We start from the raw sequence: 27,449 nt of genomic DNA, 5'->3' as shown, positions 1-27,449 counted from the left end.
TTATGGGTTTGATTTAGGAGTAGGGATGAGCATTTGGTACTTGGTACCGGTACAGGTATCGAAATCGGTACCGATTCGGTACCGTCGGTACCGAATCGGTACCAAATTTTTGAGTTTCGAGATCGGTAGGTACCGGTACGGTACTGGTATTTCCCAAATTTTTACCTTCAATATCGGTACCGTACTGGTGCCGAACCGAATATTTCGGTACCGGTACCAAGATTTGGCAATTTTCGGGATCGGTATTTTCGGTACCGGTACGGTACCGCGTCATCCCTAAGTAGGAGTATGATAATTTTGTTGCTAAAAAAGATATGTTAAAGAAAAATAACAAATGACTTTTCTAAGTATATGATTTCGGATTTTCGGGTAATTAGCTGGATATCACCCATGGGTGTGATTTAGGAGTAGGAGCACAAGTTATGGGGAGGCCTCGGGTTCTAGGCAAATGCAAATATTTATGGGGTGCACTTTAGGAGTACAAGTATGATTAATTGGCACTAAAAAAAATAACAAATAAAAATTGAAATTTTCAAATATAATTCGTGTAAACAAGTATATGGTATTGAATAATTGGGCTGCATATCACCTATTATCATGCCCATGCCCAAATTCATGATTTTTTTTATCAATCTCACACCCAAGGCTCACTATGCATTACCCCCATTCTGATCATCATCATCCATGAAAGCGAAAACGAGTAAAAATCAAATATAAATATATGATAATATAAAAGTTTGATTGCTCTTGTCAACGATAGCAAATTTAATATTATCATACGCTAAGTACAGGGGCGGATCCAGGTTAGGTGAGTCAGTGTCCCAGGACCCGAATATTTTTTAAATTTTGCGTTGAGACGGTAAGTTAGGTCTTTTAAGGATCCCATAAGAACATATAGATGGAATTCTTAGTATCAAGATTAAGCTTGGCGTAATGGTAAATTCTAATCCGCCAACTAAAAGGTAATAGGTTCAAGTATGGCTAAGACCTATGACTTTAAGGCTAATTATGCTAGGATCGTTGAAAAGAAAGTTTGAGTCATTTATAATGATATTGAATTTTATTATGTTACTGGTCTTACCCGAATGGCGACCGGCCCAAAAATTCTAATGTTTGGTTGTGAAAAATATAAACACTGAGAGAAAAACCGAACCCATTGGGAAAAAAATTATGGGTTTGTCACTAATTAAGCAGAATCAAAATTTAATTTTACTTGTCATTATAGCTAATGTAGTTGTTTCTAAATTCTAATCCTAGATAGTCTTTGGTATGCATGAATGAGAGGCATAATGGAATGGACATTGTGATGGAATGAAAAAAAAAGGTGTTTCGTTGACCAATGAAATTGAATCACCTATTATCATGTCTATTCATTCCTCTAAAACACCATTTTTTTTTCGTTTCATCCCTTTTTCACACTTATCACTACTGGCGTCACCACCCACCTCCATCACCAATCAACCACCACCACCAGCCATCGCCATCATTGCCCGCCGCCCACCAGTACGATTCACCACTGCCACCATCCATCACCCACCACCACCACCGATGTCACCCTCCACCGCCACCACCACATATCCACCCATCGCCACCAACCATCACTCCTGGCCATCTCCACCGCCTCCCACCACCACCGGCCACCATTACTACTCGTCGCCCACCACCCGCCAGTCCGTCAACACCACCATCGCCATTCCAGACCATTTTTATTTTATTTTGTCATTTCCTGCCTACAAAACAACACAAAGTAATAATTCAATTCATTGCCACATGGTAACCAAACATTTCAGTCAGTGGCGGAACCAGAAAACTTTTTCTATAGGTTCGGGATTTTTTGGTGCTCGATTTTTTTCCGACATTAAGAGTTTTTCGGGCCCAACGTCGGTCATTCTGTGAGATAAATAAACTACAATATCACTATAAATAAAGTAAGTCAGCATTCGTTAAAGTACAAAATCATATTTGATAAAAAAAAAAAGATAGTGCATAGTTTAATTGTTCCCTACGCATAGCATTTTCATGTTTTGAAAACAATTCATAACATCTTCAATCACAACTTTAAAAAAGAACTTAATTTCAACGTAACAAATGCAAGCATCATATATAGTCGTAACTCTTCTAATTACGCAAAAACAAAGAAAGATTCGTCATGAGATCTGGATCGATTGACGGCTTGAAGCAATCAAAGAAAGAGTCTGTCAGTCGGTCGTTGTGTCGTCTGGTTGAAGTTCAGCGGGTAAGGAAATGGTTGAAGCCTTGAGGCGAACTTTCGGAGGCGAATGGTCGTTTGGTCAATAGAAACATGATTTATCAGTTGTTGAGGTGATGGATGTTGTTTTTGTTCTTTTATTTAATTTTCACTTAGGTATCATGTTTAAGAGTACTAATTGAGTTGGGTTTGCTTGGCAATTCTATGACTAACTTTGACTTTTTTTTTATAATTTATATGTGGGTTATTATTGGCCTATTTATAATGTTTGTTAGCAATTTATAAAGTTTTTTATATTTTCTAAAAAAATGTTTATTGCTAAAAAAATTTTAACTAAAATTTTCATAATTAATGGTTCGAATATTTATTTTAAATGGCAATGGGTTCGCTCGCCAAAAAATAAATGGTTCGCTCGCTGGTTCGATACTATAGGTTATATATAAAACTGAAAAAAGACCGGGTTCGGCTGAACCCGGTGGCCACAATGTGGCTCCGCCACTGATTTCAATGTTGTGGTAATAATTTATTTCATTCTATCATTCTCTCATTCATTCTATTAACTCACACCAAACAGACTCGTTTATTAAGAATGGAGAGCACATATGACCTCCAAATGTAGTGGTCAAAAGAAGAATCATAGTGGTAGTGACTTAATTACGCTGCATCACTTGAAATAGTCGAACGTTACAAAAATAGGATACAAGTGTTGGTTCTTATTTGCTAAAAAAGAAAAAATATATTATATTTTATTTCACATCAAGGACCACATTCTCTAGTTCAATAATAAAATTCCATTTTGTGGAATAATAATCTTGTTTTATCTTTATATATGAAGACTAAAGAGTGTATTGTGTGGAAGGGTATTGAGGGTATGGATGATAAGTTTATAAGTGAGATGATGGAAGAATGGATGGAGGATGACGATCATGCTGACGATGGTGGTAGGAAGAAGGGTATAATGGGAAAAAAGAGTTCTGGTAGTAGTAGTAGTAGTAGTAGTGGGTTTTGCCAAGTGGAAGACTGCACAAGTGACATGAGTCGGGCCAAAACATATCATCGAAGACACAAAGTTTGTGAGTTTCATGCCAAGGCTCCAATCGTTGTTATGATCGGACGCCAACAACGTTTCTGCCAACAATGCAGCAGGTGAACCAAACTAAATTCCTTCTACTAATTACATACAATTTCCTTAATCGTTTTATTTACAACTGTAAGTTGTGTAAAAAAGTTAGAGTCGTTTACAAACTACTAAAGATCGACTTACTCAAAGCCTGAATTAAGCCGTGTTTAAATATGAATAAATAAAACCTTAATATGAACTCTAGTGCACCATGCCTCACAATGATACTTCCATAAGTGTGTGATGTCAGTGTCACAGAATTGTCTTCACATAACTATTTATACCATTAGCATAAATATATTCTACATTAATATTGTCTTTTGTGTTTAAATTAATAAGTTAAATACTATAAATTAATAAATTATTAGTGTTTTTAAGAGAGATTTTTTTATATTTATTTATTTTAATATTATTTTTAGTGTTTAAACTAATAATAAGTTAGATTGTCCAAAATTTTAAACCAATTTATTAATATTTTTATAAAAAAAAAAAAGCCTTGTGCCTCCTGGCTTTTAGAAATGCTTCGCATCTTTTGAACCAACTATAACAAACTATAATTATATATCAACAATCAAATAACACAACAAAGAAGCTATGCTTGAGCTTGAAAACTTTAGACATGGGACTCAAAAAGGGAACAATGTATCTGAGCGTATAAGAGGGTGTAGCAGATGTGTTCGAAGGGTGTAGCAGTCGATTGGGTAGCAGCAGCGTAGCCATCGTGATTTGTGAGGGAGGGAGCAACGATTGTTATGTTTGAGGGTTGGGAGGGATGAGGGTAAAGGGAACGTTGTATTTTCTCATTCAGGTTCAACTTGTGTATGGACGAATAAAAGCTAAACTGAACTAAACCATTCAGAGGTTGTGTTTAACTCAACCAAACAGTATTAAGTTAAACAAGCGCTAAAGCTCTAGCTCAAGCTCGATTTAGCTCGCTTACATCCATAGATAAAAGCTGGACAAAGTGTCATGAGGTTAACCTATTCTTTCCTGCTTCTTTTATGTCTAATTTTAGCCTTTAATAAGCTATAAACGTATCACAATTAAAAAAAAAATTTATTTAGTATTTTTTTTATCCAACTTGTGTAATACATGAGTTTCTAACCTAGTTTATGTAATACCATGTTGTCCCATGGTGCAGGTTTCACGACATAGCAGAATCCGATGATGCGAAAAGAAGTTGTCGCAGGCGCTTAGCTGGACATAATGAACGCAGGCGTAAAACATCGTATGGGGAAACTTCTGGATGATGATGATAATACAAGGACATTACTGTCACCAAATAAGACATATATATATATATATATATATGTAGTAGCCAGGCTCCCTCTCTTCTGTCAGTCCCTAAGTACTATATCTATTTCGGTGCATGGCCCAAACTTTACTTAATAATAATAGCATTGCTATTTGCTTGCTAATAAAGTAAAAACACCTTCCTTTTGTTTATGTATTGTCCTATGATGTTATCTTGAAAAACAAACCGATTAAACTGTTGATATCAAGCAAATCAGCCAGTTCAGCAGGTTTCAAACTTCTATGGTTCGGTTCACGGTTTAGAACTTGAAATTGGTTGAACCGGGTGCCTACTTTTGTTATTTAATTCTCTTTTGTAGGAATATGTGATTATGATTATGTCATGAACAATCTTTACCATTTCTAAATTTCACTAAAAAAACCTAGTTAGCAACTTAGCATGAATTGACCCGAATCCGTTTTAGCCAATTTCAAATATAACTCGTTTAAACCTATGAAACCCAAAAAAAAAGGCAAGCTAAATTGACGCAACTGCCACCTCTATATTCTCTAGAATAAGCTACTCAGAAGTCACAAATATGGGAAGCTAGTCAATGAAAAAAATAAATAGAAACAAATAAATTAGGCCTGTTAACCATTAAGCAATGAGCTGTATGAACTTAAGTGAATATTCTACATCCAAAATCCCTCATAAAAAAAAGGAAAAAGAAAGAAAGAGAGAAAACAAGAGAAATATATAGAAGATAGGAGTATAGGACTGCAACTAACTCAAAACCTTAGCTAAAACTGTTTGGTGCATCACTCGCCGAGTTAATAACAAGACAATAACAAGTATAACCTTGTGCAAAAATGTCAAAAAAAAATGTTTACCCAGGTTCGTTTTAATCACGTACAATTCCAAGAAGTTTTGCTGCCCCTTCATATGTAACAATTGCAGCAGCATTTGCAGGAAACGCCCGTGAAACTGTAGGACCTAAGCCCGTGTAGTATCCTCTAATCCCAGACCTCCTGTAAATCTATAATAACAATTATGCAAATTATTTACCTTTTTCATTAATAATTTGAGCAAAAAACAATATAGAAATGTGAATATCTTACTGATTTCAGAATCTTGAATGGATTTTTACTTAAATTTATGTCTGGGCTAGTTTGAATGATAGTTTTTGCAACATCCAAAGGAAGAACAGCAGACCAAAACTGAAATAAGAAGACAGATTTAGAGGGCAAGAGGCTAAAAAGACAGAAAATATTGATTAATAATATTATGATGCGTACCGCTATACCACCAAGACCGCCACTCACGATTCCGATTCCAACATCGAGCAGATTTTTGTGATCAAATGAAGAATCTTTGAATTGTAAATGCAAAGAATGCCTTAAATACTCATATGTACTGAAAAATACAGCATTTCCAATGGCTTCCCTTGATAGAGTTGCCACACCTCCTCTAAATAGGCCCTTAACCTGGTATAATTATGGCCCATAAGTTCACAAGTTCAGTTAATAAGAGTATATATAATATAAACTGATATAAGGTACTACACACGAATACATAAACCAAAACTGTACCCTATAACATACCCGGCTTGATTATAATATATAAGCAATCTAACACTCCTTAAGCTAGAGCTTGTTTAATAAGTAATCAATCCGTTCTAAGCTTTAGCGACAGAGCTCTTGAGTATTTTTCTACCTCTTATGTTGACTACATGACAACCCAAGGCATTTTACATCAGTCCTCGTATCCTAGAACTTCATAACAAAACGGCGTCACCGAAAGAAAATAATCAGCGCCCGGTTGAACTGCTCGAACATTACTTCTATAGGCTAATCTTCTGCTTTGTTTTTTGGGCTGATAATGTTCTCACTGCATGCCATCTTATTATATGCATGCCATCCTCAGTATTACGAGACCATATCCCTGTCAAGGTTCTATTTCCAGATCAAGTTTCTCATCATCTTCCGCTTTTGGGTGCATCTATCTCGTTCCTTGTTTGGATCCTCGCAATGATAAGTTGGTTCTCACAGCCCTCAAATGAGTATTCTTAGGTTATTCTCGTCTCCAGAAAGGCCCTACAAATATTACTCTCCTAGTCTCGACAGGTATTTCATTATGGCTGATGTCACATTTTTTATCATCAAGTATATTTCTCTCTGATCCAAAAAATTCATCTCAACTAAATCATGTACTACCTCTCCGAATATTTACTCCCACACATGCTGAAACTACCGAGTCTCTCATTCCTCTAAATCCACTTTTACAAACCTATTATCGAACACCTTGCCCTGCAGCTCTACTAGTCGATCATCCTCAAGATGACCCCCTACCCCCGCCCACCCCACCCCAACCATCTATGCCCATGGTTGTATAAATCCCGACTATGTGCCTATTAATCCCTGACTAATCGCTAGTACCCACCCCACTGATTAATTTTTGGCTAATCGGTCAATGGTCAAACCTGGACAATATCGGTTTTAAATAATATATTAACAATCGAATAAACTGTAATCATGACAAAACTAGCAGGTAGATCAGGTTGGGCAACAGATCAAAATGATTAATTGGTCAAAACTGTTATATACATTCAAATGATATGACAATTAGCACAGAATCCTTACCCCTTCAGTTTTGACGGTCTCAATCGCACAATTAAGAGGACCACTGTACTTTCGATAGGCTGGAACCAGAGAATCAGTACCTTGAATTTGCATCCCACACTGGAAAAAAGCATGTCACAACAACAATTCCAAAATTACAGAGAATAATATTAAGTTATTAAAAATTTACCTTCAGTAACTCTGATGGACACAATACAAAGCTGATAATGGATCCAGCAAAAGCTGCTGAAGGAACAACAATATGCGGCTCTGGCTTCCTGTTAAAATCCCCTCCCTGCAGTGCTTGCTTTGTTTGGGAATAAATACCAAAAACAAGTGAACTCTCAATTGCCATTCCCACAAAAGACGGTAAAGTCCTCTTACCTGGAAAAAACCATTCAACAATACTAATAGATATATATAATGCAACATTAGAGCTTGATGTTGAGGGGCATACTCCTTGGGTTTTCAAAATCCTAGTTGTACAATGAAATCCACTGGTGTACTTGAATCCATGAGCATCAGTATTATGTTTCTGAAGCTTCACCTGACATAAATATACATAATGTGGATTGGATCAGACAGACAGACAGATAAAGAATGAATAGAAAAAAGGTTAAGTAAGTGACCTTGACAGTATCGAAAGGATGGCCAACAATGACCATAGAAACACCAGAAACCAGTCCTGCTACATAATGCTTGTATCCTGAAGAAGTCTCTACTTTCACTTTCACTATTCCATCGTATCGGAAGGGCAGTTCAAACCCTTACTTAATTGTGCGAATCAAATCTTGGATTCTGTTTCTTTCCGGTCTAGATTGGGTTCCAACCTCTTTCTTTCCTAATGCCCCTTTTTGTTGCGAATATATATACAATACCCTACACACTACAAGCAAAGCTACTAATTGTTTTGTATGCAGTGTAATTACACTGTTTAATTCGTATGTTTATGACTGTTTTTTAATTTGTACGTTAACTTTCTTCTTGGGTTAGCTAACATGATCCGTTTAGTAATATAGGTTGGATTTGGGTTGCACATTTCAACCCGTCAACCTACAATCCGCTAACCCTCCAACTTACACAAATAATATTAGAGAACATGGTAAGTTGTCTTATTAAGCCAAGGGGATGTGTGAATGTGCACCATCGTTGTCTCTTCTCTCGTCTCCATCACCTTTGCAAACTTGAAAAATGAATCATATCCTCATTGTGAATGTGCAAAATGGACAACCCACATGGACCATCCATGTAATTAGTTCTAGTTGTAAACTAGCTGAATTCTCTTACGCGTTGCGCTGGGAATTCAATCGATATCAGTTCAGTGCGTTACGATAACAACATTCACTATAGCAAATGAAAGACAAAACCCAAAAAACAAAGTCGCGATACCTAAAACTCTAAAAGGATATCAAAACGTGTTTTAAATCAGTTGAAAACTATAAAGCAAATAACTCTACCGGTTCCGATTATAACGATATCAATGTTGTTCAATCTCTCATGATGTATGATTACCATTTCTATTTTCTATGTTTGTCCTTCATTGATTAAACACAAGTTCATTGAGACGTTTCATCAAACAGTTGAGCGCAAGTTGAATATCATATGGTACCGAACAATTAATCATCAGTCTCGGTCTAAATTTCAGTCTCGGTCATGTTTAATCATCAACCAGATATACTTCCTTAGTTACAATCTTCGGTTTAAACATAATGCAAATCTCGGGTTTCAGGTCACGTCGGCCTTTTCACTTTGCTCACCCCTATAGTACAATAATTCACATTTTAATATAAAATAAAACACATTGAAACACTAACGCAATATAATTCGTATATCAAGATTTAGAGTCGTTATACACTCGATTATCGAATACATTACAACAAATCACCCATTATTGGTATTTTTTTCACAATTTGCTGGGAAGAACTTTTGAAGGACCAAGACCTGTCTTGTCAGGAGGTGATGATGTTTGTTTCAAGAGTTGTTTATCGGCTATAAATTTGGCGAACCTTGAGCCCTTTGGATCTTTAACATCTTCTCCACGTGATTTGGGCTTAGGAGATACAGGTGGCATCAATGCCCATACTGCAGACAGATGTTCGTTGGGTCGGTCAAGATCTTCCAAGATCGACATATCGTTCATGTCTACATAGAATTTTAACAATAATCAGTCGCAAGATCGATATTTGCATGATAATAATGAAGAAGAACCTTTTGAGAAGTTGAAAACAGGCTCCAATGCTGCACACGGAATGCTGAAGTTTAAATAAGGTATCACTGTTCCACCACCATGCCTAGCATTGCTGCACCAATGAATTAAGATCTCATTAGCTTGTACAAAAATCCGAATTTGCAGCTTTGACCATATTACTTTTGGTGCTAAAGATACAATTCATGTTTGACTTCAACCACCATATGAGTTAGTTATGCAGTTTGAAGTTTGAACCATGTTTTTTTTTTCTTTCTTAAAGAGAGAGAGAGAGAGAGAGAGAGGTGGCAATTTGGACTCGTTTAACTATAAATGGGTCTATTCGGGCTATGCTTTATCTAACGGGTCAAACATGTATAACAAGAACAATAGACTAACAGAAAGCATGTTAAATGGGTCAAACGGGTTAAAAGTCACCCAAGGTGTAATCTTAATGCATAAATCTTCCAATATTAGTATTCTTCAAAATAAAAAGATAACCATTGAAATATAAAAAAATTTATTTTCACATCACCTTGTAACAAGACTGATCATGTGACCGTCTGAATTAAGAACAGCACCACCACTACCGCCAGGATGCACAGCGGCTGTTGTCTCAATCATTGCCGGTGCATCTCCTTGACCGCTAGACCTCCGTGCTTTAACTACTTTTGCTACCACTCCAACACAAGATGATGGAAGAAAGTCTGTACATGCCAAATTCATATGAAAATTGGTTTATAAAAAACTGAAGAGCCATAAATAGAGAGATCCAGTGGGCCCATGCATGTCCATGTCATCAACTTATTCACCAGACGTTTCAAAAGGAAAATGGTCGACTATTAGTCAAATGTCCACCCCCCCCCCTTCTTCAGCCCTTCAAATAAAATAGAGAACTTGTGCCAGAATTATATCAATGTATAATACATAAATATGTAATTTGTACCTGAAAACTTTCTACAAAAGAAAATGTTGCAAATTTCATAAGCATATTGGTGTAAACGATCCGAGCTGTTCGTAAACTACTTGAAATTTCTTTGCTAAATGCTCGAAACAAGCTGAGCTTAAGCCACCTCAAGCCTCACTTGATAAACAAGCTAGAGCCTAAGCTCCACTTATCGAGCTCCAATAGGCTCGCAAGCCTAAACTAGCCTATTACTTATACTATCATTATTTAGCATATCAAATATATATTTACATAAGAATTATTACTATATAAAAACTATGATCAAATAACTAAACAGTATGTGCTATGTTCTATAAAAAAATTAAAACAATAAATATGTATAAGTAAAATAATAATTAAAAATAAACAAGGCAATCTCAAGCTTGAAAACCTACTCACGACTTTAGAAATAAAGTTTGAAACGATCTGAGTTGTGCTTGGGCTTCGCTCAACTCGGCTCCTTTACACCACTAGCCCAAAGGAGAATTTTTATGAAAGTAGGTAATCGTTTATTACAACTAGAGTTTATTATTAGGATTTATTTGTATTTAGCCCATGCCACACGGTCCATAATAGATTTGTCTAGGGTTTCTGGTATGTTTCCTATATATTGACGGTTAAATCTAGTGTAATCACAAGACTTCAGATATTATTATTCCAGTCTCTTTTACATTAATAAAACCACAAGATGGACTTCACAATAAAGTTATAAAAATTAAAACTTACCACAACGAGGTCCAAAAAGACCGTGGCTCGTAACATAAACCTTTGATCCAGGAGCGGGACAATTAAAATCCATAACAATAGGTTTTAGTTTATCAGGCACAAACTCAAGCTTCAACACTGCAATATCCAGAGGCCCTTTAGACACATAAACCACACTCGCGTCACACCAAATCCAACGCTCCAAATAATCCACACGAACTCGTATATTACTCTTAGATTGAAAAGTCAACGCCGTTGACTGTATATCCTTTGTCTCATTTGAAGGGACGAAAAAGATATTTGACATTGTTTTATGGTTACTCTCATTGGCTGATGTTTTCTTAAACCTCCATGGTTCTAGAAGGTGAGCGTTTGTGAGAGAATAAGTCCATGGTTGTTGAGTAAAACACCGGATGCCCACACGCCATCGTTGATGGTAATGAGACATATAGAAGACATCGCCAGCTCAGCGGGGTTTGGATGGATTAAACGGGACCCGTTATCATGTTTCAATGGATGTTTCAAGTTGGTTGTGTTGGGTGATAGGAATCCGGTACAGGCGATCATAATGGCGTCCCATGGGATTACAAGCTGTCATCATAACCAGTGAAGAAACACTAACCGGACCCCGGGCAGATTACTGGTAACCTGGGGGTTAGATAGATGTTTCCCACGAGGGGTTAGACCCTGAAGATGGTTCTTCTGATGACCTGCAAAACAGACACCGTGAGCTCGTCACTGAGAAGGGGGGGGGGGTTCCTCCTTGTGACCACCCTCCGGCGTGAGAATCAGACTAGATTGCTCTTTAAATATAAAAGTATATTAAGAGATTGCTAGAGCAGATATCAGGTATAATATGATGAGATAATAATGTAATAATGTCTTTGAAGAGGTCATCAGAAGAAGTAGGTCCCAGCAAGAGGTAGGTCCCAGCAGAGCCCAGTTGGACCCGCAAGACTCACCTTAAACAGGGACGTCTGCGCAGAGACCAACTGGATCCGCAGGACCAACCGTGCTCAGAGACGTGACGTCCTTACGCGCAGTACGCAAGCTGGTCCCGCAGGAAAAGCCTCCCAATGGTGAAGGACTCCGCCTGTCCCCGCAGCCTCGGATACAAGCCATTAGGGAAGGCCACCCGCGCAGCATGGCTACACGCACAAGGCACTTAGCTCTCGATCATTCAGTGTCACCTGAAGGAATGAGCAAAGCCGGGAGCAATCCCGCACAGAGGCGGGAGGGGGAATACTCCCGCCCAAATAAGCCAGTCTGTATACTGAAGGATCTTTTACTGTACCTGACGAGGTATGGGCGAAAGATCTGATCAGAGATACGACAGCTCACTGATACAGTATGGCGAGCAGCATGCTCCTGTACTGTATCACTATTAGCCGCTGCCTACTCACCAACTACTGTCATACCACGTGCGTAGCCGGCAGTTGGTGGAAAGGGAATAGTATACAGCAGGCCTGGTCACTATCAGCCGCTGCCTACCCACCAACTACCAGCAGGGCACGTGCGTAGGCTACTGTTGATGAACAGGAACACTGTTGCAGCCGGCCATACCTCCTTGAAAACCTACCTTCGGCTATAAATACCCCAAATGGTATGATCATCTAAACACATTACATTATCTATTATCATCATAATATACCTGATATCTGCTCTAGCAATCTCTTAATATACTTTTATATTTAAAGAGCAATCTAGTCTGATTCTCACGCCGGAGGGTGGTCACAAGGAGGAACCCCCCCTTCTCAGTGACGAGCTCACGGTGTCTGTTTTGCAGGTTATCAGAAGAACCATCTTCAGGGTCTAACCCCTCGTGGGAAACATCTATCTAACCCCCAGGTTACCAGTAATCTGCCCGGGGTCCGGTTAGTGTTTCTTCATTGGCGCCATCCGTGCATAAAGCTAGAACTACAATTTTCTCCAGCTTTTTCAAACTTCTACAAAGATGGTTAGAGAAATTCCGGCAACCACAACCCCAGCTACTGGGGGGAATACCGGCAACACAGTTTTTACGAACACTACCCCGGCTACCGAAGCCGGGGCAAGTGAAGTAAATTTTACGAACACTACCCCACTTACCAAAGCTGGGGCAAGTGCAGTAAATGATCGCCTACTGGGATCCACCGATACCCAGTTTGAGAAACGAAGACTTCCCCGCCAGACTCGATGATGTTAAGGCATGGGCGGAGGCACGACAAAAGGAATTCCAGGCTGAATTGGACGAACGCCTGCGTTCCGTCCAACAGGCCGACGAATTCGAATACTTTGACTCGGAGGAATCCGACTCCGACGCGAACCCTCGCCATAGGGCAAAAGGGAAGCGTAAGGAAACGGAAACCCACCCGAAGAGGCATTTTGGACAAGCCTTCAAACCAAAAAGCACAGATGGAAGTCCACGAGACTTCTCCAAAACGTTCAGACCAAATATTGCAAATGCGGGAACGTCCAAATTTGCAAGGGACATTGCGGAAGCAATTGCCCCAAAAAGTGCCAAACAGATGCCTAACATAGGCACATATGACGGTATATCTGATCCAGACGATCATTTGAACAGGTTCATAGCGGGGGCAACCGTCAGCAATTGGACGGAACCCACGTGGTGTTACATGTTCCAAATGACGCTGGTAGGGGCTGCTAGAGCTTGGTTTGATCGCCTACCGGTCAACCACATCTACGATTGGGCAGACTTCCAGCAGAAGTTTAGCCAACACTTCAGCCAGCAAAGAAAGTATACCGAGGAGCAATGGACAATCCTCAAATGCATACGAGAGGAAGATGAATCTCTGCCAAACTTCATCACTCGCTTCAACTCAAAGAAGCTAAGTTTGGGCAATATCAGTGAAGATCTTGTTCGCGCTGCCTTCATCCAGGGCGCACATGACCCAGAGCTCATCCGCACCCTAACGGGTAAAGATGGCATGCCATCCACATGGGATGGCATCATGACAGCAGCAAAACGCTATGCGGAAACGGAGAAGCAACTGGGTAAAGATCTCCCACAGAGCACAAACCTCTACACCCAGAGGACGAGAGAAGACAACGTCCTCACCGCCCGACTAAATAAAAAACGAAAGCTAGGCATTTGGCAGTCAAGGGTAAATTTTGACACCTCATCCGGCTTGCAACATCGGTTGGGCGGAAGGGATAATGTACAGTCGCACCGGAACTCCAGATGGACGCCACTCACCAAAAGCGTCACTGAGATATTCGCCACTGAAGAGCTCCCTTGGCCAAAGCCTCCTTTAATCCGACATCGTCACGATGCTGATCGGAGCAAATACTGTGACTTCCACAAGACAAAAGGCCACAACACTGAAGAATGCATAGACGTAAAGGACATGGTCGAAGCATTTGTCAGAGATGGGACGCTCGCGCACCTCGTGGCTCAATAAAGGCTGAGCAGGCGGGTGCGTGTAGAACCCCAGCAGGGGAAAACACGAATAAAAATTCCAGCTTCAATGTCGAGACTACATGCTGCGTAAAGAACGAGATCCCGAACCAGGTGCGTATCGGCTCGATGGCGCTCCCATCCCAACAACACGGAAGGGAGCTCATTTACACAGTTTGCATGTAAATCAATTCCAATTTGTAAAGAAAAGGCCAAGAGCCACTTCTAATGGAAATGATTCTCTTTAGAACATCGAAGCTGATGATTTTACATTTACTTTTCTGAACACTGGTAACGGCATTCACATTACGTGAAGTCGTTGCGTGGGAAGGCGGTCCTACCCGCACAAACCCAATAACGTGACAAAACCTTCACGCAGGTCAGTTGAAGGGGAAAAGTTCAGCACCCAAAAATGAAAGTGCCGGTCTATCCGCACTAATCATAATGAGGAAACTGAACAGTAACCTATCAACAACCGCGCGTCGAACGGTTCAAAACAAAATTCTTAAAAAGGATGAGGAAAACCTACACGCAGGTCAGATAAGGGTAAAGTTTTGCCATCCTACTAAGTGCAAGTGACGGTTCTACCCGCACAATCACGAAAGAGGAAGCAAGACTTCCCGTTATCAACCACGTTCAAAGGTTAACTTATCCTCAAAATATGAGGAAAACCTACACGCAGGTCAGATATAGGTTTAAAGTTAAAGCCATCCTACTAAGTGCAAGTGACGGTTCTACCCGCACAATCACGAAAGAGGAAGCGAAACTTTAATCCATTATCAACCACGTTCAAAGGTTAACTTATCTTAATGCCTTAGAAATTTCGAAAAGGAAAACCTACACGCAGGTCAGATGAAGGTTAAAGTTTTAGCCATCCTACCAAGTGCAAGTGACGATTCTACCCGCACAATCACGAAGGAGGAAGCGAAACTTTAACCCATTATCAACCACGTTCAAAGGTTAACTTATTCTAAACACTTGGAAAATTGCTAATTTAAACTAAGTATGCAAGTCATATGAGTTTATAAAGCAAGGAACCCAAAGAAGGAAATAACAATCTTATCCGCAAAAAGATTTATATTTCAGTAATATATTACAAGAATGGCCGGGTTACTACCCGCCTAAAAGAGAATCTATACAAGTCTATCTTAGCGATGGGAAGGGATCTTCAGGATCAAGCTTCAGGGCCGATTCCACTTGGACCCGCTCTGTCAGAGGAACGGGGTGGTTCGAGGAAAGCTTTGAGGACAGCTAACCCATCATCAGCAACAGCTACTTCGTCCACCTTTTCCACCACTGGATGCGGGAAGGCGGCTTATTGGTTCAATGCTTGGTCATAAATGGCTTCGGTATCCACATCGAACAAAGGGAAGTTGGAAGGCGGGACGCCTTTCTCAACAAACCCTAGACCAAGCAGTAAGCCGGCCTTTTCCCCATCCTCATGAGAAGCGTTGAGGGCTGCGCTCATGGCATCATCGTAAGAGGTCTCTGAAAAGACCCGACGCACAACCTACAAAGAAAAAATACAAAGTATTAGAACCTTTTCTCTTACAAAGAAAAGCGTGAAGATAAAGCTAAACATACCTGAGGCAACGCTTCTCGAAGAAGCCATTGGAGGGCAGCTTGAGCTTCGTTATGGGCACGTTCGGCTTCGCTCTTGTTAAGGTTGGCAAGTAAAACTTCCTTTGCGGCAGCCTCTTCGACGCCCTTAAGCTTCCGTTCGGTGTGGTCAAGCACCCCCCTCTGGTCCAGGATTTCCTGGAGTTTCTTGGCATCTTCCATGGCCAAGGCATCATGAGCGCGTTGGAGAGCCTCTAATTTGCCTTTCAGCTCCTCATTCTCCACACGTAAAGGCTCAGCAACGGCTTCAGCCTGGGCAGCCCTCTCGGTTGCGTTTCGCGCAGTCTCCCTGGCCAGCCGAAGCTGTTCATTCACAGCTTGGGCAGCCTTGGAGCGGGCCTCGAGTCGCGCTTGAACTTCAACCTCGAGGGCCTTAAAAGCCTTCTCCTTGTCTGCGGCAGCCGCTGTCAGCTGTCGGTTCTCCTCCCGAAGAGCCCGCGTTTCAGATACTTCCTTAGCGCGAGCTGCTTTTAACTTGTCGTTTTCACGACAAAGCAGCTCGACGCGTGGTTGCATCCGGGCCAGGAGAACCAGAAGCTCATTGGTTAGCCTACCCTCCTGGTAGCTAACCATGGCTTCCCCCAACGCACCCTGGGGAGCAGCGTGGCGAGCCCAGTCCACGCACTCCACAGGTGTGCGAAGGGTTGTTCCTCGGCGTATGTTCCATCGTGGAACATACACTTCATTGGAATCCGACACTGCAAAAGAAACAAAGGCAGTTAGGAAAAGATGATGAAATATATAAGGGAAAAAAAGAACCCTACGCACCTGTAGGGTCAATGACAGGCCGATAGCCGCCAAACCCATCACCTGAACCTAAAGGAAATCCATCCAACAGGTCAGGCAGACGGGAAGGGGGCAAAGATCGGCGGGAAGCCCTGCGCGTACCTGATGGTCCGGCCGTCGGTGCCGGTGGCGCGGGCATGGTGGCAGCCGCCGTGGTCGCCGCCGCGGTCCCGCCTCCTCAGCAGCAGCAGTAACCGCCGGCTCCGTGAAGGATGCTGTAAAAATCGCACTCACGGCCGGCGGTGACGTCATCTCGGCCGGAACAGTTGGCTCAAAGGAACGAGCAACTGGACCAGCGGATGCAGGCGCAGGCGCCTGGGTCGACGCCTCAGGAAGGCTGACCGAACCTACCGTCATTGGCGGGGAGGTACTCCCCTGCGCTTCACCCCGGAATGCGTCAACATCCACGCCTGCACAAAGAAGAAAGTGTTAAATTTATGAAGTGATAAATCTACAAAGACATTATGATTGTACTTACGGGTTTTCTTGACCCTGAAAGTACGGACGGGCGGGGAGGAACCCGATGGAGCCGGCCTCTTGGTACCAGGCACCGTCGTCTTCGTTGGTTCTCCGGAGGTAACGGTCGTAGCCTCCGGAGCAGTGGTCTTCTCACCACCGGGCTTCCCCGCCACCTCTTCACTATCTGACTCCGAGTCAGATAGAACCACTGGATCAGCTGTGGAGGCCTTCTCCTTCCCCTTCACGCCGGCGGCAGCCTTCTTCTTCCGCACCAACGGAGGAGCATCTGAGGATTCCTCAGAAGAAGACGGGTCAGGAATTCCAGCAGCGGGTACAGCATTGAGGGATTGAGGAAAGAATATCGCCTTACCTGGCCGCCGGTGGCTCAGGATCTCGTGGCCCAGCGGATAGACCTCCACAAACCGATCCGCCGTTTGCTCCAGGATGGGCAACTCGCCCTCGTCCAGAGCACGAGTACCCATCCGCGCAGGACCGTCGGTTTCCCGCGGGTACAGAAGCGACTCCAAATCATTTCCCTCTGAAAGAAAAGAAACAGTTAGAAGACAAACTCGTATCAAAAAGAAAGACAAGACATACCATAGGGAATAGAGTTCAAACCGTATTCGAGAAGGATGGGAACCTGAGATGCATCCTTCCACACCCGGCTCATCCCTAACATGACCATCCCGGACTCCGCAAACCGGTAAACCGGAGATTGGACCCGGGATATCTTCGAAAACCATTCCGCCTCCTGGTAATTGGGGGCGTGAAGGCTCGGTATCGCTTGGCCATTTTTAAACTTGATGGCAAGGGGGATGGCGCGGGCAGAAATGTAGAAGAATTCCTGCTTCCACGCGCGAAGACTGCGCTCGGTGTCGCAAATCTTCAGACCCTTAATACGGGTCGTCAGGGTGTACCACCCCTGGATGCACCTCCAGGTATAGAAGGTCATCAGGCGGTCCACATGGGGCTCGATGCCCAAAATCCGGCACACCCACTCAAAATGGCGAATCTTGGCGATCGCCATGGGGTGCAGCTCGGTCAAATGAACACCGTGCCTCTCAAGGACACGGTAAACAAATTTTGTCAATGGGAATCTAAGATTCCCATAGACAAAAAATGCAGCATAAACCCCGATCTTGCCACTGGGGGCATCGTACACGGTCTGGTGGGATTCAGGAAACTCAGGCTCGAGATGATCGAGCATGAACTTCCTGACAACATACCGGTACTGATCGCCGGGCAGAGCACACTGGCACTCGCCAGCAGTACCCCTGTCGTCAGCTATAGCTTCAGCATCACGAGAAGACATCTTGCAGGGGAAGAAGAGAACGATTTCGAGAGAATGCTCGATTGAATAAAGGAGTATTCGCCGGAAATCGCCTTAGAGATGAAGAGAAGAGTGAAAAATGTGAATTGCAAATAACCCTCTCCCCCTTTATATAGTAATCGCAATTAATGCGGTGAATTTAATGCGGAGGAGAGAGAAATCAAATGTGCAATGAAACTATGACACGTGGCAAAAAGCAAGCTGGCAACAGCTGTTGAAAGGACGTGTGCCAGTAATTTCGCGGCCACGCGCCCGAAATATCGCGCCCACGCGCCTGAAAAAGCGTCTGGAATGACCATGTTCTGTCACGTCACCATAACTTCCTGCACGTCCTGACACAGTCAGAAGAAACCGTCGCACGACGTTTCAGAGGTTTGGACTGTTCCTATCTTTCCACCAACCTTTCGAATTTCAAAATTCAAAATTTAAAAATATTAAAAAGTAAGCGGGAAAATACCCCTTACCTTGGCAAACAAGTAACCATAAGCCGGGTGCGGGTACAGTGTAAAGGCAAAACCCTTCACGCACCTAGCACCCGCAGGGAATTAGGAGCCAAATACAACATTGGCAAACAAGTAACCGTAAGACGGATGCGGGTACAGTGTAAAGGCAAAACCCTTCACATACCTAGCACCCGCAGGGAATTGAAGCCAAGTATTCCTCGGCAACCAAGTAACTATAAGACGGGTGCGGGTACAGTGTAAAGGCAAAACCCTTCACATACCTAGCACCCGCAGGGAATTGACGCCAGGAATACCTTGGAAGTAAAGTAACCGTAAGACGAGCGCGGGTACAGTGTTAAGGCAAAACCCTTCACATACCTAGCGCTCCGCTGGGAATTGAAACCAAGAAGGATCTTCTGGGCAATGCTTGCGGAAACGGAAATAACATCCCCGCATAGCGGGAACGTCGAGAACTACGTTGTTTGAAGCTCCAGGATGGAATTGGTGGTCTTAACATAATTGATCACTATGTTCAAAACTACCAAAACCTCATGGAAAATCCATACAACTGGGACTCAATGCTCCTGACTTGCGAGGAGGTTACAGACCTACCCGCATCATACCCAAAGACCAAGCAGGAAACTCGGGCATTTCTGCAAGTGACAAGGACTTCCGCGGAAAGAATCCCCATGGAAAACCTTACAAAACCCCTTTTCAAAACCCTTTGCTTAAGTCCAAAAGTTCACCTCACTTTATTAAACACGCATGAGAAGAACATTGGACTGGGGGGACTTGAAGAGGTAGGTCCCAGCAGAGCCCAGTTGGACCCGCAAGACTCACCTTAAACAGGGACGTCTGCGCAGAGACCAACTGGATCCGCAGGACCAACCGTGCTCAGAGACGTGACGTCCTTACGCGCAGTACGCAAGCTGGTCCCGCAGGAAAAGCCTCCCAATGGTGAAGGACTCCGCCTGTCCCCGCAGCCTCGGATACAAGCCATTAGGGAAGGCCACCCGCGCAGCATGGCTACACGCACAAGGCACTTAGCTCTCGATCATTCAGTGTCACCTGAAGGAATGAGCAAAGCCGGGAGCAATCCCGCACAGAGGCGGGAGGGGGAATACTCCCGCCCAAATAAGCCAGTCTGTATACTGAAGGATCTTTTACTGTACCTGACGAGGTATGGGCGAAAGATCTGATCAGAGATACGACAGCTCACTGATACAGTATGGCGAGCAGCATGCTCCTGTACTGTATCACTATTAGCCGCTGCCTACTCACCAACTACTGTCATACCACGTGCGTAGCCGGCAGTTGGTGGAAAGGGAATAGTATACAGCAGGCCTGGTCACTATCAGCCGCTGCCTACCCACCAACTACCAGCAGGGCACGTGCGTAGGCTACTGTTGATGAACAGGAACACTGTTGCAGCCGGCCATACCTCCTTGGAAACCTACCTTCGGCTATAAATACCCCAAATGGTATGATCATCTAAACACATTACATTATCTATTATCATCATAATATACCTGATATCTGCTCTAGCAATCTCTTAATATACTTTTATATTTAAAGAGCAATCTAGTCTGATTCTCACGCCGGAGGGTGGTCACAAAGAGGAACCCCCCCCTTCTCAGTGACGAGCTCACGGTGTCTGTTTTGCAGGTTATCAGAAGAACCATCTTCAGGGTCTAACCCCTCGTGGGAAACATCTATCTAACCCCCAGGTTACCAGTAATCTGCCCGGGGTCCGGTTAGTGTTTCTTCAACCAGCTTTTAATATTTTTGAACAGAAACACAATTTTAACTTCTTGATGTCAACTGGGTCGGCTTTGACTCGACCCAAACCAAAAACTGAAAATTCAGTTTTTGGGTTTCCTTTTTTACAATCGATTCGAATCGTTTTCCGTTTTACCATTTGGGATTGAAAAATTGGGTAGGTTTTGACTTCAAACCAAGCCAAAAAACAAAAATTGGGTTTTCAGGTTTTCAAAAACCGTTTGGTTAGGTTTTCGGTCTCACAACAGGTTCGGTTTTACCATTTGGGTAAAAAAAAAGTTGGCCCAAAATATTGAACTTGGGTCTGAAACTTTGGGCCTAAATTCTTTGTTTATTAATAAATAATTGATTATCACACATTTAAATCCAGATCTTTTGGGCTACACCGTTTATTAATTTCTTATAAATTACTTAAAAAATCGGTTTTTCAGTTCGGTTCAGTTTAGGTTTCACCATTTAGACTTAAAAATTTTGACCGAGCAAAAAATCGACCATTCGACCTAAAATAATGAATTTGGGCCTGAAATTTTGGCCTAAATTTAATGATTAACTGATTATTACACATTTAAATTTAAATTTTTTGGGCTACACCATTTATTATATTCTTATAAATTACTTAGAAGTTAGAATTTCTTTTCTCGGTATCTCAGTTAGGTTCTGTTTTTGGCAACCGCACCAAACCGTCAGTTTGGTTATTTCAGTTACGGTTCGGTTATTTTGGTTTCATGCACACCCCTAATTTAAATTAACTAGTATTTAGATGAGCTTCCATTCATAAATGTTTTATCACCTGGACTTCGGCACCACTACCCCTCTGTCTCAGTGGCCTTGTAAGCATACCAACAATCTCTGTTTGTTCCCCAAAAACAGGACTGCCTTCCATTCCTTAATACACACACACATTTGTGAGTAATGGGTCAAAATTGCCACCTGTACATGATTCATGAAAATATATGTGCACACACCAGGAAGACACCGAATGTCTGCCATCAACAATGAAGCTTTTGAGGAAGTAGGAGGGTAGAAGTTGGAAATATAGCCAACTGATATACTGCTCCATGCAGCAAAGGGTAAATAAGTCAACTCATGTCACAAGATACCTTCACACCATAACAAATAATGCTAACACTGATATAGAAATTAAAGATCATCTAACCCATACACGGTCATAAAACAAAACAAAAAAAACCATAAATTTGCACCATTAAGATTCAACAAGGCATGTGTGTAGGCATGTAAATTAACTGAACGAACACAAAGGGGCATGCTAGTGTTCATTCATTTAATTTTAACTGAACAAATGATTGAACACAAACAACTATACGAACGAAATTTTCTTGTTCGTGTCTGTTCGTTAAGATAATGACAGTGCCCGTGATCGCTATGTTTGTTTGTTAATAGTATAAACGTACGCAAACTAACATAACTCGATGCAGGTGAACATATATAACTGAGCGAATACCAACTAAAAATGAGCATGAACTTCAATTTTGGGGGGTAAAAAGCTTATTAAATTAGACTAAAAGGTAATGGGTGATATATCAATCTCATAAAACTGGACTAAATGGTAACAGACCAAGAAATTTAAATGAATATACAAACGAATGTAAACGAATAAACCTAAACTAACGAACAAAAATGAACGCAGGTAAGTAAACATTCACAAACATAAATGCACTAGCAGGGCATGTGTCCATGTTCTTTCATTTAACTAAATGAACGAAACCTTATGTTCATGTTCATTCGTTCACGAATGTTTCACTGAACGTGTGATCGTTTACAAGCCTACAAGTGTGTTTTTCAAAAAGAAGGATTTTGAAAGGAAACATTAAACTTTGCTTTTATTTAAGCATAAAAACAACAACAATGTGCAGAAACTTGATAATCCGCTACCTGTTACAGAAGTGAGCAGGAGACAATACACCGAATGGAGCACCCATGGCTAAAAGAAGATCACCCCGTTTATTTGAGGGTGGCGTGTTCAAATTTGGCAGATCCTACACAAAATTATTTTCCACTCATTCCTGTGAATTATGCAACTGAAACAAAAACAAATAAAAAGCAGCCAAACCAGATTTAATGGGCTCTTGACACTTATCACTGTTTCTTTATACACAACTTAAGGCATAGAAAATGCACCTCAAAGCTTGTAGAAGAAAGTTTCAGTATAGCAATTCGAGTTGTCAGTTTTCCATTTAGGCCCGGTTCAACCGGTTCAAGTTGACTTTTGATTGCGGTCCATGAAGCCTGAAAAAATAATCACTTAAAACATAAGTATTCCTACAATTAAATAGGGCTGTCAACTCGGGCCTTATCATGTCTAACAGGTTAGAAACGACGTGCTTAACACAAGTAACAAACATGAATACGACTCATTTAACTACTTTATATGTCATGGCTATAAAACCGTTTTACGTTTCATGTACCAATAAGGTGAAATGATGGAGCCTAGCATACTAATTTCAATTATTTAAAAAAAATCACACAGCACACTTTTTTTATTAACAGGTCTTATCATGTTTTAGACAGGTGCCCAATTGACAAACCTACAACTGAATAGATATTTAAGTATGGTTGCGAACTATACTATTCGAGATTTGGTGGAATGTTTGTTAAATACCTCCTTTTGTGTAGAATCAAAATATGGTTGATGACCATCACTGTAAGAGGCCAGAGTCCAACCAACTTCCCAACCATGATCCAACAATCCAGATGAAGCACCCATTAAAGATTGGAGAGCCGCAGACGAAGCAGGGATGTCAACCTTTATTTGCCATAAACCAAAATTTTCACCTTTTTTAAAACTTTCTTATACAAATATGATTACAAAAGATATGACATTTCAAAGGTAAATAATTATCTTAACAAAATGATTTAGAAACTTATGCGTTTCGTATACACTTTGGAAGACTTTCGTCTGTTTTCTTTTCAGCTTGCGTAACTAGCATGTAGTGATATATATCAACCGATGTAGGTAAACCCAAAAAATGATGCAATTTTCATGAGGAAGAGTATATTACATCCGCTATAACTTTTGAGCATTCATATCACACTTGAAGATAAACTAGTTTGTAATTTCACTTGATCTTTAAAGTTACAGAAAACAAAATGCAGTAGAAGCAAAATGTATATACCAAAGCTATAAGTTCAGCAGGAAGCCAATGATGAGTTTCACTATCAGACTTGGTATCATTCCCCTGCACAAATAAACAAAAATGAAATAAATAGAGGTGGTAAATGGGTCATGATGGGTCGTAGGGTGGTAACGCGTCAAATGGGTTCCGCCAAAAAAGGTGTAAAAAGTTTTAAACTTGTTCAAACGGAGCGGTTAGTTTGGGTTAGCTTCACAAAAAAAAAAATAAACCCGTTATCAAATAAAATGATTTATGAGGTTTTATGAACTAAATACACGTTAGACGAATCTCGACCCACTCAACTCATTCAACCCGTTTTCTTGTTTTACCTGTTTGACGTTACCACGATAAAACATAACTTGTAACTAAATAACTATGCAGTTGAACATCGGTCAAGGACAGATACTGAGATATCGGTTATTATCGCGGTGGAATATGGGTAGTTTTAACATCAAGTAGAATTTATATATATACATGTATAAAAACGTATACATATGTAAATATTAATATTAATAGTAATGTCAAAACTCAAAAGTGTCAGTATTTGAAACATGATCCAATCGTAAGCCATCACATCTTCCTCCGAGGCCACATCAACCAAGGCATCCAAAATATTGGTCAATATCGCCAATAATATTGGTACCAATATTATGACCGATCGATATTTTGCTTGGGGACCGATAACCGATATTAACTGCATAGGTGAATAAAATAAAAAGGAAAGTAATTTGTTTGACCTCTGCCATTATATCAATCTGTGCACCTGGAATCAACTCGGGTTTGACCTGGTCAGTCTTATAAGAAAAAAAACATAATACACAGAGTTAGACACCAGTAAGTAAGCAACTAAGTCTAAAGCATAATAGGAAAATAAGAATTGAAGTGTAACCTGAGAAGACATGTTAATAATATCCCTGTGCTTTGATGCAAGAAATGGCTCAATTATTGAAGCAACTGTTATAACCAATGAACCAAGATCAAAGCAAGTAGGTAATATGATTCCAGATGATGAAAGAGTGGTTATTCCAGAGCTACAAATAACCAAAATGTAAAAATTAATAAACAATCCAAAAGGGTGAAAAGAACATGGAATTGTTTGATTGTTAGATAGAGAGATAGATACAAGTAATGATGGAAAGCATGTTTTCGCATCTTCAAAATCCTTTTGGGTCCTGTGGAATTTGATTATGTTAGAATCAATTTGAGTTGAGAGAAATTAAATAAAATTAAACATGAAACAGAGGCTGACCGGGCCTTGAATTCTGATCATGACGGAATAATTCCGGGCAACTTCGGCACACCCATAATACTCACTGACTGACTTTTACTTCATCTTTTAGTTGAGTTGTGTTTTTATTTGTCGACTGACTTGTTCATCGGGTAACCCCAAACCTCATAGTAGACGGCGTCGTATTGTTTATGTCAATGTTATGTCCCACCGGTTGTTGTGTAAGCAATGTAGGATTGTAGGTTTTATAACATGTCATGTTACTTTGTCAGAATTGTTTTATTTGGTTATTGACCAACTAAATGGGATCCATTCATTAAAGTAATTTTTTTTGCCCGGTTCTTGATTTAAGGTTTGAGGTAGTTAATTTTAATTTGAGAAAATCTTATAGAATAGTAACAAACTTTCAAAAATGTTTCAATTAGATCACTGATGCATATTTTCCTCAAATCGGATCACTAAATCTTCAAATCAAGACTCACCGATTTTTGTGTACGTCAAGAAAGAAATGGATGATAAGATGTGGGTGTCGGAATTTGCAATATATGTAGTTAAATTTAAAAATTTTAAAAAAAAACGTTAATTATATTAAAATTTAAATTCACGTCACCACTCAACGTTGACTTCAAAAAAAAGATAAAAAGATTTCCTATGTGAAACATGTTAAAACTTTTAATTTAATCAAACACGAAAGTTGAGTGACCTAATTGGAACACTTTTTAAAGTTAAGTGATCTAATTGGAACACTTTTGAAAGTTGGTTACTATTCTATGAAGTTGCCCCTTTTAATTTTCTCAAACTATTTTCGTAATTATGATTTGTTTAACCAAACAAACGAGAAATAAGAATACAGATTTATACGAGTTACTATGCAAAGCCTCTTGTGGGAGAATTGCTTGAAGGTGGAGGTTTGAGTAACGCCTAGTCAGCTGGCTGCGTCCACGGTGCTAAATTTTTCCATTACCCTAAAAGAAATGTCATTGGAAATTGATTCGGAATTGCATTGCATGGCGTCCACGGTGCTAAATTTTTCCATTACCCTAAAATAAATGCCATTGGAAACTGATTTGGAATTGCATTGCATGAAAAATCATTTGTTGGTGAAAACTGATGATCAATTGAGATAAGTGAAAATTGTTTATAAATGACATTGATCATCAAGAGCAACTATGTATCGGTTTGCAACTATGTAATGGTTGCAAATTGGAGTCGTGACATATTTAGCTTTCACTGACAATTTTCCCACTCGTATAACCATCAATTGTTAATAGTTAGAACTATCCAACATTTATGCTTTTTCATGAAAAACTGCAACGTTACTTGTGTTTATGCCTAATCTTTACATATGAATTATCCAGTACCTTAAATATACTTTTTGATCAATTCTTTTTCATAAAAAAGAATATCTTGTTCTTGCAATAAACCTTTTAATTCATCTATTTGTTGATTGTGTGTCCAGACACGATACCTTAATCCGAAAATCTAGCCCACACAATTCAAAAAGAATCTAAGCATTTGAAATACAGAACCTACAATGGTTAAGTTCACCAATTGAAACTTGAACCAGCCATATAAACTAAAACCAAGGTAATTTGATTTCTTTGGTTATTTTGTCGATTTTTTTGGTTGATCATGATTTAGGGTTCGAAAACTTGTATTTAACATTAGGTTCACGATTTTGAGACTTTAAGTTGATGTATAAACTAAACCGGTCTGTTAGTTTTACTCTTTACTTTTTATAGATATAAAAACTAGCATATGTATAATAATATCGGGAATAGATTGCACTAATAAATAATGTCTATTACTCTATTTATATGCAAAGTCAAATGAAAAAAATAAAGGATAATAATCATAAGTCATCTTTGTAATTTTTACCCATGTAGTAAAAATTAACAATTTCAAATTAACAATTTCTAATAAAAGTTATAAAATCGTATTAAATAGTCAAAACTCAAAAGAAACCATTTGGTAGGCCCGCACAACCCAACCAACCGAAATGACATGGTCGGCCATGCCAAATTAAGTGCATGCACGCCGAGATGGCAAATAATTGTGCTTGGTCACAAGTCATCATTAGGGTCAGGGGTGTTCTTCGGGTTTGTCTTTCGGGTTTCGGGTGTTGGAATACCATATGCCCGAGACACATAATTAGGTTAATGCGGCTAGCCGTGTTTGATCCAAGTCGGGTCATACCCAATAACGAGTTAGACACACACCAATTATATATTTGTTAAGATAAGATCTATAAAACAA

The 27,449-nt window shown here is 40.4% G+C and overlaps 2 protein-coding genes and 1 pseudogene across 3 annotated transcripts; 1 reads left to right on the top strand and 2 right to left on the bottom strand.

The window, feature by feature from the left end:
- The first annotated feature begins 3,080 nt into the window (after nt 1-3,080).
- On the top strand, nt 3,081-4,579 carry LOC143568283 (squamosa promoter-binding protein 1-like). The gene is made up of 2 exons (XM_077054470.1): nt 3,081-3,355; nt 4,471-4,579. Exons 1-2 carry the CDS (start codon nt 3,081-3,083, stop codon nt 4,577-4,579), a joined length of 384 nt encoding a protein of 127 aa, XP_076910585.1.
- Nucleotides 4,580-5,217: 638 nt separating this feature from the next.
- LOC143568298 (mitochondrial arginine transporter BAC1-like) lies at nt 5,218-9,070 on the bottom strand. The gene is made up of 7 exons (XM_077054486.1): nt 9,067-9,070; nt 7,811-7,914; nt 7,372-7,728; nt 7,203-7,301; nt 5,859-6,047; nt 5,682-5,780; nt 5,218-5,599 (listed from the first exon to the last, which is right to left on the bottom strand). Exons 1-7 carry the CDS (start codon nt 9,068-9,070, stop codon nt 5,465-5,467), a joined length of 987 nt encoding a protein of 328 aa, XP_076910601.1. The 3' UTR covers nt 5,218-5,464.
- Nucleotides 8,985-25,117, bottom strand: LOC143568282 (glyoxysomal processing protease, glyoxysomal-like; annotated as a pseudogene). Its single transcript, XR_013141555.1, has 13 exons — nt 25,089-25,117; nt 24,855-24,996; nt 24,703-24,759; nt 23,966-24,028; nt 23,452-23,595; nt 22,971-23,078; nt 22,725-22,828; nt 21,797-21,882; nt 21,622-21,716; nt 11,039-11,608; nt 9,902-10,073; nt 9,390-9,481; nt 8,985-9,323 (listed from the first exon to the last, which is right to left on the bottom strand). The product of XR_013141555.1 is annotated as a glyoxysomal processing protease, glyoxysomal-like (transcript).
- Nucleotides 25,118-27,449: the final 2,332 nt, after the last annotated feature.

This window comes from Bidens hawaiensis, unplaced genomic scaffold, assembly GCF_021521415.1.
Source record: "Bidens hawaiensis isolate Kalapana, Puna unplaced genomic scaffold, B.hawaiensis_p1.1 tig00023874_1, whole genome shotgun sequence".
NCBI lineage: Eukaryota > Viridiplantae > Streptophyta > Magnoliopsida > Asterales > Asteraceae > Bidens > Bidens hawaiensis.
Note: the sequence above shows the minus strand (reverse complement) of the source record. Positions and strands in the feature narration are given on the sequence as shown.

Excerpts from the sequence above, each read along its gene's own strand:
- LOC143568283 (XM_077054470.1), top strand. The coding sequence starts at position 3,081 with ATGGATGATAAGTTTATAAGTGAGATGATGGAAGAATGGATGGAGGAT. Across the intron at positions 3,356-4,470 it reads TTCTGCCAACAATGCAGCAG|GTTTCACGACATAGCAGAAT; the intron begins GTGAACCAAACT and ends CCCATGGTGCAG.
- LOC143568298 (XM_077054486.1), bottom strand. Across the intron at positions 6,048-7,202 it reads AGACCGTCAAAACTGAAGGG|GTTAAGGGCCTATTTAGAGG; the intron begins GTAAGGATTCTG and ends TAATTATACCAG. Across the intron at positions 5,781-5,858 it reads GCGGTCTTGGTGGTATAGCG|TTTTGGTCTGCTGTTCTTCC; the intron begins GTACGCATCATA and ends TTCTTATTTCAG.